This window comes from Tinamus guttatus, unplaced genomic scaffold, assembly GCF_059628265.1.
Source record: "Tinamus guttatus ecotype Peru unplaced genomic scaffold, ASM5962826v1 Tinamus_guttatus_pri_ptg000530l, whole genome shotgun sequence".
NCBI classification, from domain to species: domain Eukaryota; kingdom Metazoa; phylum Chordata; class Aves; order Tinamiformes; family Tinamidae; genus Tinamus; species Tinamus guttatus.
This window is the reverse complement of record NW_028289064.1, coordinates 4,847,417-4,859,906: the sequence shown is the minus strand read 5'-3', so window position 1 is coordinate 4,859,906 and position 12,490 is coordinate 4,847,417. Positions and strand designations below refer to the sequence as shown.

General features: G+C 40.0%; 1 protein-coding gene across 1 annotated transcript; it reads right to left on the bottom strand.

The window, feature by feature from the left end:
* Positions 1-619: 619 nt before the first annotated feature.
* ENKUR (enkurin, TRPC channel interacting protein) lies at positions 620-10,915 on the bottom strand. The gene is made up of 6 exons (XM_010213710.2): positions 10,877-10,915; positions 10,689-10,782; positions 7,603-7,748; positions 5,347-5,573; positions 4,251-4,397; positions 620-884 (listed from the first exon to the last, which is right to left on the bottom strand). Exons 2-6 carry the CDS (start codon positions 10,763-10,765, stop codon positions 711-713), a joined length of 771 nt encoding a protein of 256 aa, XP_010212012.2. The 5' UTR covers positions 10,766-10,782; positions 10,877-10,915; the 3' UTR covers positions 620-710.
* Positions 10,916-12,490: the final 1,575 nt, after the last annotated feature.

Here is a 12,490-nt window from a genome sequence, read left to right as displayed (position 1 = left end):
CAAAATAAATAGAAAGTGGCACTATTCACACATACCAAAAGCAGAACATGCCGTGTGGCAGCAAAGCTGTCTGCAAAGTGCTCTGCAAGGCTGTGCAAAAGCTGCAATAGTGCTGTTGAAAGGCACCAGGGAAAACCTCCTCCACTGAACAAGTGCATCGCCTATAGACACTCTCTCCTGTTGGACTGCACTGCATTTGTATCCTTCCCTGTTTCATTCTGACAATTACACTACACAGAGTAGCTATTCTTGGAGAATTGCAAATGTTTCACATTTTCATACTTAAGTTTTCTTCAATATACAGTCAGTTCACTTAGTTTTGTCTGTTACATGGAAAAAGTGTCCCAAACATAAGAAATTATACTTTTTTACGCTTAGCTTATGATGTTCATAGAAACTTAGTAAAAACTACAAAGAATAATATGAAAATCTTGTTTCTACTCTGAAAGTTAAGATTTTTATTTGAAAAAAAGCTTTGTAAATTATACAGATAAGAATTAGCTATGTGTAACAACTTTTGTAAGAAACTATATACTTGTATTAGCTGAATATTTTCTCCTTCTGAATAACTCATGTCTTCTAAACATTTTTGTTGTTGTTGTTTCCTTTTTTTTTTTTTTTTTGGAAAGGCAGTGATACAGAAAGAGAAAAGGAAGAAAGAGGCAATACTAGAAAAATAGTCCCTACTCATAGTAAGCACTTAATAGTTCTTACTCATTTGCAATGTAGATAACTTTGTGCTTTTCGATGACATCTATGTCATGTTCCAGTTGTTTCATCTGCGATTCCAGTTTTTCTTTATGCATCTTCTTGGGTATGGTGTCTATATCTACAGAAAGACACTGGAACTCATGATGAACCTCTTCCCAATTCTTTTTCAGACCCTAGAGCCGTTACATGAAAAAGAAATATTAGAAAAACGTACTTCATTAAGAACAATATACACAAGCTATTTTGATTCTTTTAATATTGATTTCGTCATTGAAATGTTAAAACAATAGATAAATATATAAGAATATAAATATGGAAAATGTGTAATCATGTTAACTAATTTGCTCCCCGCTTTTGCTCTTCAAGGAAGAGAGAATGATGAAAACCTAAATCCCAAGCATGCAAATATCAAACTGTTCAATACATGAAACATCCTCAAGAAAATTCCATAGATGAACTTCATAAGCACATGTACCACAAGGAGCTCATACAACAATCAGCAAATAATAGAACGCCCCAGTCATCAGCAGGAGAACATTTTTTCCAAAACAGCTACTTCTTTTTTTTTTGGCTTTCAGTTGTTTCTCCAGGGGAGGTCACAAAGTATCTTCAAAAATTAAGGTCTAAAAATATTCTCCTGGGAACTCAAGTTCTTAACTCTGCTTTATAGCAAAAAATGATATTTTAATAACACAATACAATACTAATACAATGATTTTATGAAACATTATGATTTCCCTTCACTTTCATCTGTTGAACAGATGAATTGCCATTCTCTCGTTCCTCCATATAATCATTTTATTACTTCAAACTAACATGTCCTTCTTCTCCACTATTACTAACAACCTTTTCTCCCAGAATACTGAGTAGTTATTCACAAAGGAAAAGAAAAAGCTCCCTGCAAATGCCAACTAAGCAAAACATCCATTTTAATGTGAACTAATATTTTACTGATTCAAAGCAGACTATTTGTTGCATAACAGTTCGTGCTTTGTGCATTCCTGCTGAGGCTTGACAAAGTATTTTGCTTGTAATTGTTATTCCAATAATCTTCATATGCAATTTTCTAAATAAATTGAACCCCCCTGCCTTAATATATGAATCTAAGAGCAATATTTATTTACTGTCTTATGATGCTATTTGTCTTTGCAAACAAAAGCTGTAAGGTACTCAAAGAATGCTCCTAGTATTAAGAATCATTTGTAAAGTTACACTTTACAAATATGTAGTCATGAAAACAAATAAAGTACTTCTGAAACTTTCATAGAAGAGTCATTCTCTACTTTTTTGATAATTCTTCTCTGTTTACATTAATAAAAGTTGGTTTGGAAACCACTGGAAAAAAAAAAAGCATTTGAAAGCACATTAGAACTTCTACTCATCACAATTTATTCTGTCCCCGCAGAGTGGAGAGATCAAAAGCAAATCGTGACTCCCTTAGTCCCAAGCTCCCTCACAGCTGTTCCAACAGCTATGTAATATGTTGACTGTTATTGCTATGGGCTAAATCATAAGCTGAATGTCTAACTCTATATAAGGAATTCTAATACATACTGGATCAGTGAGAAATATGTACTGCATTTATCAACATTCTCTTTTCCTCTCATAAAATCACTACCAACATAAGCATAACTGAGAGATATTTCAAAAAATGTTGGCGCAAATGATTTCCACTTACTTTTGTAAGTTCATAAGGCACAATTTTGCTCTCAGACATCTATTGCCATGTATTTTTAAAAATCAGAGAGTGCACATGTGTGCACTTGCACAGACAATTATTTTAAAAGACAGGAATTCCCATGTGTCTACATCTGAGCCCTGGGTAGAAGCCACATACCCTGGGGACACTAATTCCTCTTGACGTTATAACAGTATAAATAGTGTGGCCCAAGAATGAAAGAACATTTTGAAAAAAAATAAGATACTGAGTTAATAGAAAGAATCTAAAATGTTTAATTACAATTAATTAATAACAAAGATGACATTTCTGCTCACTCTTGTATTTGAAAAGTGTGAAACACTACTTTCCAGACAGCACACAGAACTGTGAGCAGCTGAACTCATGTGCCTTGTTTCACATATATTTCAGCTGCAAACTTAGCTTGCTGAACCACCAGCTTCTCCCCCGCCTTCCTCATGACATCATCATCCTTGGGTTAGGTTTCTCACATTGCTGCCACTTCAGTATCCTCATCTCTCTCCCTTACTCCTTCCTAGACTTTTGGGTATTTCTCTAGTGGCACATTATTGTGCTGGCTATTTTGGATCTATCCTTTTCCTCATGAATCTTTTAATCTTTGCAAGTGAGTTAGGCATTGTTTTGTCTCTAGATATTTTGCTGGCCTTTTGCGGGAATGCAGTATTTCGGAGATGTATGCCATAAAGACAATCAGAACTACTAACTAGCAACTAACTAGTAACTATACTTGCTCTAACCACACTGTATTCCCAAATCTGCTAATTTGCTGCAAATGGTTGCTAAGATCAACGGTTACTAAGGGACAGACCGACAAACAGGCATAACTATTTTCATAGGAAACTTAGTTAAAAAGTGGTCATGAGAAATTGCAGTTTAAGAACTGGATTACATAAAGATATGCTGATAAACACAAAATTACATCAGTGCAAGTCTCTTTAAAGTACACGGTATTCGTGCGGTATAACTACAAAATACAGTTAGTATCAAAAATAAAGTATTTGACCACTTGAATAACTGTGGTTCAAGCTGAAAAACAGTGCCTGTCTTCTCATCTCTTCATACAGTATTAATTTGACACAGTTGATGTTGATGCAAGGCCCCTTTTCCCATTCATTTCTGACACCCCAGACCAGCAGCCTGTCTATCTTTGCTCATAGAGTAGTACAATCATCTACTTTGTTTCAAATGACAGCTTTTTTTTTTCTTACTATAGTTTTAAAATGTTTTTTTTTTTTACCTCTCTACTTCTTTTATGCTATTTTTTCTCTTTGCAAGATCTTATTTAGTCTGTACTGTATGGAAGGCCGTACAAAACAGCTAGACAAAATATTATTTTTATTCATAATTCTACAAATACACTACAATTGAATTCTCTTTTCCATTTTTTGCCATATCTAACACATGCCACAGCATGATCTTATACTTTAGCAAGGGAAGTCACGATGTGAAGATAGGTACTGTCAATAAATGTCATGGTGTTATGTATCAGGAAAAAACAAGATGCAGTTTGTGTTTTCCTATGATTCAGAAGAACAGAGACAGATCTGTCTCTGCATCCATACAGCTGTTTCTCTGAACCCCTTCAAAGCTTCACTGCATTTCCACGCGAGTGAAGAGGATATGAATCTAACAGAACTGAAGTACTTCTAATGCTGGTGTGTAACTGTTGCGAGACCATCTCCATTCAGCTCAATTTACAACTGTTCTAGAGCTCCATCTAGTGAAAAAGCAGCCAGATCATTTGTCTTGCTTAAAAATCTAGTACACTCTTTGTACGGATTTACATTACTTTATCAATCTTCTACATATGTTACTATATACACTAAATCAAATTAGGCACCTGCAGAAGACTGTCCCTTTCTTCGTCAGACAACCGTTTCATGGCTCTTTTTTTGAGAGATTCCAAGGCATGTGCCTCATGTTCTTTATGAGCTCTCTTAATTTCTTCATTTCGCTGTGTTACATATTTTGGTACAATACCATAATCCTGTAAGGGTAAGGGAAAAGTCTGTGTATGCTTTCAAAAAAAAAAAAAAACAGAGACATACTTGTCATATATAGTATATTACATTCACAAGGATAGTTTGAAAAGGAATTTTCTGCTACAGAGCTATATGATCTTCAATTGCTGTGTTCTCAGAAGTATCAAACATTATTCTCCCTGTAGTTTCATCAAAAAGCAAGAAAAATTTCCATCAGTTTTGTTTAACACCTCAAAACACAAGAGAAACCAGAAAACAAAAGACCTGTTTATAGGAATTGATGGCAGTGAATACTTCACATTTGTAGATGGTGTGAACTTCTACCTTTGGAAATTCATGTTCCTTATTTCTGCTAAAACACTGTATGCCCTAAAGAGGACCAGAACTCCTAACTAGCAACTAACTAGTAACTGTAGCTGCTCTAGCCACACATCCTTTATCTCCTATGGGGCTTCTGTTTTGGAAATACGGGTCTAAATCCTGACAGTGAGGCAGGCTGCCAAGCAATCATTCAGCAGGGAGTTGGTTCTAGTTGGTGTCACACTCCGTCTTCTTGTACTCTGAGACATGAGGGGAGCTGGTGCCCCGTGCCTGACACGTGGTTACAGGTGGGACAGCTATTGACTAGTGGGACCCTTGAGTGAGCTAAAGGAACCAAGTCCAGCTCTTTATCTCTCCATTAAATCCTCCTTCTCATGCAACACATTTGCTTTTGTTTTAGCAGCAGCATTTTGGCAAACTTCTGCTGACAACATAAGCAAGTGAATATAGAGTAGAGTTGCACCTTTACAACGGTAGTGCTTATGATGTCTCCTTGACAAATTTCAAAGGTCTAATACAAACAATATCTAAACATCTCAAAAAAAATCATAACCATTTCACAGGAGAATACAGTAGTGAACTGGAAAACAGCCATTACTATGGATATTTCAGTTAGAACTTAATACAGCTTACCTTTTTTTTAATGTATTTCGGAACAAGTCCCGAAGTTTCAAGCAGGTGTTTGTCTCCCTGCCTTCTGTCGACATAAATAGGCTGAGGCTTTTTAGCCAACCCCATGATAGCAGCAACAGCATTTGCATTTATAAAATTCTTTTTACTTTGAATTCCCATAAGTGGGTGATCTGTCCTCCGCGGCACGGTTAATGCAGGCATTTTCCTACTATCCTGTTCTTTCTTTCCTGTGAATTGAGCACATAAACACCCTCAGCAATAATCATAAAGAACTTTACAGTTCCATATTTTTACATTTCCCAAGAGGGAGAAATTATGTTCCAAACTACATAAAAAATAAAGACCAACTGTATCTAAAACATAAAAATTCACTGGAGATGTACTCTGATGAAAACTAGAATGTTTGTTGGACATAATGGAAGTTCTGCGCTCTAGGAAATACTGTGTTCTTTTAGGAGGGCTTTCTATAGGATATGCCGCTCATTACTTCTTAAGCTCGGGATTCCTTTCAGATGTGATTAAAACTACTTTGACCAGAGATGCTCTTAAAGAATTATTCATAATCCTTTCTCCAGAGAACAGAGACCCTTCATTTTCTGTGTAATCTTTTCTCTCAGGCTTCGACAGAAAGTCAGTAGTCTCCTGTTCAGCTGAGTGATGAAGGACAATCAATTTCTCGTGCATTTCCCAACAGGCCTAACTTGAATTGTCCTTATCAAAGATAACTCAGAAGAAGCTGCAGTAGCTTGATTCAGGTTCTCTACGCTTTTGCTCTCATTCTTTGGCAGAAAATACGTCTGGAATACCACACATGACAGAGCTTTTCCTACAATGGATGATTTCCTGACAGTAAAGACATGAACCAGTTCTTTCCTGGTTTTTGTTTTTAGAGCCTACTGGCTTACTGTACTGTATCCCTGTAGACTTAAATCTCTATTTCTTTCAGGATCTCTTTTTGGAACCAAGACCTCTGAAGCCCCTGTGAGCATTAGCTCAACCTTGCTGTTTTGGGAACTACCACTTCTTGTGGAGCCAGCAACTGGGTTAGACTAAATGCAGGAGGGCAGTAACAGAAAAAGATTAGCTGAATGTTGGGGTACACCTCTTCTAAGAAATGGTGTTTGATCACTGCACAGGACACCCTAGATTTCAGTGAAAAACAATATCAAACTTCATTTCTGTTCTGTCCCTGCAATCTACTTTTTAACTAGATGGATCAAATCCAGTTTTGCAGATGGTACAGATAACATAAACAAAATACCATAATCCAACTGGTAACTGGTTACATTGCTAGCTATGCAAGTGTGTTCACATGCCTTAAAAGGACAGATGCCTTAAAAGAAGTAATTAAGCAGGGTAATCTTTCCGAGATATGCAGGAAACTCCATCCAACAAAGATGCAAGAACTTTCCAAGTTAGTGACAGACTTCCTTTTCAAGATGTATTAGGATCTAATGGCACTGTAACAAGTCTGTATGGAAATTATGATGTGGCAAGGTCATTCATTATGCAGTCCTAGCAGAATGACTCCTAATGCAAACACCAAAGCCTGTGTTAGTATGAAGCCCTGAATCAATAACTTGAAGTAGGAACAACGTGAACTGCTTGTTTGAGAAAGATGTCAGAAGACTGAATCTCAAAATATGACCATTTAAAAGCAGATAACATTAATGCTATGGCGAAAGTAAATAAAAAGGGATCTTATGGACTGCTCAAGGTTATTAGTGAATCAATCCATATTCCTTGGGGCATCAAACCTCCAAAACCTCACGGGATAGCCCATATTATCAATTGAGTTGTCTGCATATACCAGGCAGATTGGTCTAAATTAAATAATTCTTCATTTAAATATTAGCAGGGCAGAACATATCACTGGTACATCTGAAATATCTAAACAGCTGCAGCAAAAAGAGATTTAATGATTTTTTTTTCTATTCACTTCAGCAAGCTTTGTATCACACAACTGTAAAGGCTTCCCATATTTTCTAGTCACAATATTTTCCAATTGCATATATAATCTTCCTGTTGTTTGTTTCAGTATTTTAGATAACAAAACTGAGAAAAATAATTTTTCTAAAGTAGAGAAATAATATCAAAGTAAAAGAATAGAAATCACCCCAGCATCTCAAAATGATTTTAAACTTTAATAAAAATCAGATTATAAATAATTAACAATATTGTTTTCAATTTTAATATTATCATTTCTAAAATAACAAAAAACATATTACATTTCATGGATTTCCTGTCAAAACTTACTCTCTGGTAGCTTCAGTTCCTTTGAATGTTTCTGCAGAAAGTTTTTTGGAGATGGTACTTCAACTTTTGCTGGTCCCATTGTTTTCCACTGAGCTTTACTTTTCTCTATTTCACGTTTGATTGACGGTCTAAAGGTTGATACATACCTTTGGTGTTAAAAATAGCCATAAAGAAGTTAAAGATCAGAAAGTTATTTCTGAATCCTGAAAAATCCTACATTTTGGAGAAAAATGTTTTTGAGTGTTGCTTATTAAAACTCTGTCGGAATCACAGATTCAGCATTTCCATGAGGTTATGCATTACATCCTTGGCTTTCTGACTTTTAAAAATATTTTTAATGAATATTTAAAAAATATATTTACATAGGGGCTACATATCTTGTTCTAAAATGCACCCAAAATATACTGCTGTTGTGTATCTACAGAAAAATATAAATCGCAAGACAGCTTCATTTGATTTTCTACATTTGGAAATTTGTGGTCTGGGAAAGGTGCAATCATTAACTCATCTTGAACATATTGCAGAAGGTGAAACCTTACACTCCATTCTAATTAGAAAAAAACTCAGTTGGCTTCAAACAGAAAAAGAGTTCTGTATTGATAATAAGAACATTCATAGTTTCATTCTATAAGATGAAATATATTTTAAAGACATGTAAAGCATCATGTTCAGAAAACATTAAAGCCTATGATGGAGAGTTGGACATAATGTCTTTAATCGTGAGGTTACTTCATTACTGTCCACTCTATCACTGCTTCAATCCTCCTCTTGAACAATCTGTCACATGCTAATGTAAGAGATGAGATTAGAGGGGTGACTGCTCTGAAATAGCACAGCAAATTCTATATAAGTCTTACAGAACACAAATCTGATCCTGAAATATTGTAATCTGTGGTGGTTTTGCCACTAACTTGGGGCTAACACAGAAATCAAAAAGAGCTCAGGAAAGCTACATGCACACACTGCTGCTTTGGAGTAATGCCAAACAGTGCTGTAGCTCCTCCTTTAATCAAAAGTAGGCAAACATTTACTCCAAAAAAAGCCAAATGCTGATCACTAGCTGGTGAGCAGCACCTTGCATGAGAACTGGGAATTGGGCTCTCACAGACATTTTGCTGAAGGTGTCAGAAATCTTAGGGCATTTCCTGAAGAGCTACACCACATTTTCAGGTAAGGAAAAGGAGGAAAAAAGCCCAAAAGGATTATATGCAACACAGCCTATGTTACTGAAATAGGAGAAAAGGAAGGAAGAAATGCTAGACCAGTGAGTGGGAGTCATAGTAGAAACACTGACAAAAATATTTGTATATGAACTGCGCATGTCACCTAGATGTGATTGTACTTGCTTGTAGCATTAGCAAATGTGAAAGGACTCAATTCAAACTGTGGAACTTCTTCTCTTCTTGTGGTTTGCCCTCAAAATCAGAAAGAGGATTATGTACATAAGATCATATATAAGTCCAGAAACATTTCTAATTACAAGTAATGAAGTCCTTGATATTTCTATTCTGGTATTTTCATGGCTTGCTGCTGCTGAATTAGACACAAAAACACCGTATTCAAAACTATCGTCTTCCTGACCACTTGGCAGCTGTGGCATTGCGGCTGTACCGTAGAGAAAGGTAGCAATTTATGATGACTTTTATTTATTTTTGAGGAGTTAAATGTACTTGGGTTCACACACTCCTGTAATGAGAAAGTGAATGAGAAGGTAATGATTTAGGGAGTTCATGAGTCAATAATAAAGACGTTTAAAAATGTCTTTTAAGGGTATAGTCAGCTTTTGTGGCCAACCGTAGGCTCTTCCAATGAACAGATGTGGCATCTTTTCAGGAAATGTTGACACATGGGCAAGAAAGTGGGAAATGCTGCTGTACACCAAAATAAAGAGTTAGAGGTCAGGAGGAGGAAAACAGTCATAGACTTCAGGATCTTAATCCATTCAACATTTGGCAAAGGGAGAAAAGGCAAAATATTTATAGGAAGACAATTATTATTCCTTAGATCTCATCTTCCTGGGAGATAAAGGCTGGGGATGCCAGCTTTGGTTCCATGAGTAGTACCAGTCAGTTGGGAGTAAAATACATCTATGATTTCTCTTAAAAAATGATCATTTATTTTGTACACAGTAGTAAAAAATGGCCAGCTCATTATATTAGCCAGTTTTGAGCTGTTGTCACCAGCTGGATGTTTGACACACTCTGAACCAAAGCAAGAAGTGCAGTAAAAGAGTAGAAATGAGGAGATAGAAAATGATAAGGAGGCAAATTTAGTAAGATTATATTCAGCCTAGAGAATCCCTTTCCTAAACTGAACCTGATGGAGTACTGTCATGTAGCACCCAAATGTCAGAAAGGCATTAAGTTGAGGAGGGTTTTAATGTGCCGTTTTCATTTTGCTCTGTCTGTCATTCTTCATTCTTACTGGAAACAAAATGTAGAGTGCATTTTTACATAGAAAAGCTTCAGAATAAGAAATCTGGCATGTCTGAACCCCTTTATCTGAAAAACGATAACTATCTTTGTTCTAATGTCACTGGTATTCTCACCAATTTTGAAGCTATTATGAGCTATTTAGAGCTATCTATGAGCTAGGTTAACCCGTCACTAAAAATGGTCAAGTGTAACACCTTTTTTCATACAAATTAATAGGGACTAGAAAAAAAAGTTTATATAATCATCAAAAGTGAACTAGCATGAAGTTTGTAAAGGATTAATATTAGGTGGGCAGAAAGCTTTTTTTTAAGGGATGCGGATGGGCAGCAAAAGAAACGATACCACAAGACACCCTCCGTACAGGAGTGTGTGCATAACACTGAGAAAAATCCCCAAGGAAGTCTTCTGGGCGCCCTCTGATTCTCTGTGTGGGAAAATGTTGCTTTATCACTGCTGTGTCAGTGTACAGGTTGGCATCAAGGATGGCGTCATGGGAGCAGGCTGTGACCCCCTACGCGGTGGTGAGCGTGACTCATTAGCAGGAGCACCAATTAGGCACACATCGGGTTTATTGTTACTGCCTTTATCGTCTGCCCGTGTGACTCAGGAGGCTCCGCGCCGCGGCGGGGCGGCAGCGCTCGCTGCACCTACCTGGGCGGCCGGGGCGGCCTCTCTTCCAGGCGGGGCAGCAGGTTGTAGATGCTCTCCGGCGCGGGCGGCGCCGCCATCCTCCTGCGCGGAGGCCCTGGATGAACAGAGCAGCCCTCCCTGATCCCTGATCCCGATCCCGCTTCCCTCCTTCCCTCGCCCCCTCCCTCGCCCCCGGCTCGCGGCCCTACCCAGCGCGGGCGACCAGGGCCCGGGGCAGGCGGGGGCCGACATGTTGTTGCCGCGGTTGCTGGGGAAACCGGTTGCTTAGCAACACACCGGAGGGGCGGCACCTGCGCCCGCCCACTTCCGTCTCCCGCAGGGGAACGCCCAGGCCGCGGGCGCATGCGCAGCCTCTCCGACCCGCGGCCGCGGAGGTGCGGGTGAACCTGGCGGGCCGCGCATGCGCACGGCCCCTAGGTGACCGCCCGGAGCCAAGCGCAGTGGGGCGTGCCGGGCGACCTCACTGCGCGTGCGCGGCAAGGGGGGGGCGGGGCAGGCAGGTGGCTGCGCATGCGCGGAGGCGCAGGTGAGGCTGCGGCGCGGGGGCGCGCCCGTTACCTGGCGGCGGCAGCCGGCGCCGCCCCTCGGAGCGGGAGCGCGCGCAGTGTGGGGGGAGTGCGGCGGGGCGGCCGCGCTGGCGGGTGCGAGGGACAAACCGGCAGCTGCGGCGTCGCCTCTCCCGGTCCCTGCGGCGCCTCCGAGCCGGCCGCTGTCGCCGCCTCGAAGCCTGGGGAGTGCCCGCTGTTGTGCTCCCTGCCCGTCCCTGCGCGCTCCCTTCCTCTCCGGGCTTGTGCGGTGCGTTCCAAGCGCCTCGCGTCCTTACTGCAAGCAGTGCCATCAGATTTGTCCCTTTGTTTTACTTTTGCTTTCCAGAAATGCCCAGCAGCGAGCTTGACGCCCTGCTGGCAGGGAGCCAGGCTAGCTGGACGCGTAAGGGCGTTTCGGGAGGCTCGGGGAGGTGTCCGTGGCGCTTGGATCCGCTGACACAGCGCGGGAGCGATCCTGGCCCCGGGCCTGTGGCCGAGGTGCTGTCGGTGCAGAGCTATCGCGCTCGCTGTCCGGCAGGCCCCCTTAAGCACGCTTTTTGAGCCATTTTCAGTCAATTTCCTCAGAACTTCGTGGGTTTTTTTGTACATTTTCAGAAACTTGGACTCTGAGATGATCATGGGATGCTTGGAGTTGAGTGTTTTACTTTATTTCCACTTCCCCCCAGAGCAGCTTTGAGAAGAGCAAAAGTCGTTGTGTGTCAAAAAGGCACGGATAGATGCCCCCTTCTCGCACCTGAGTTCCCTGAGAGCTGTAAACTGCTGCTGGCTTCTCTGCTTGCTGAATTTGCCTTGGGTCACTAGGAACTAGGGCCACTCTTCACTACAGCTCCTGCCAGCAGTGGTGGTTATTAAAAAAATGTGGGTATTTGCTAATGTTTCTGGTGCCGGGAGCCCAAGCGGAGGGTAAAGATGCGTTGTCCGAATGTATCTACTCCACTGCAAGTGTGGATGTGTGAACAGGTGTGCAGGTGTGTTCGAGAAGAAAAAAAAGGGGAGGCATTTTGACAGAATTGGCTGTATCAAAACTAGGTTGGTTTGGTGGTATAGCCTAGCCTGGTAAACTGTATTATGTATAAACATAATATGTTTTTTTTTTTTTTTTAAACATTTTGCTAGCTGAATAAAAAAACTAATTTCAAAAGCAATTGCATTTCACTAGCCTGTGTGCATGTATACTTTATATGGGTGCAAAATTGGATTATGCTGACACAGGTTAAACTGATTAAGTAGCTGGATAAGGACATTTTCTGCATT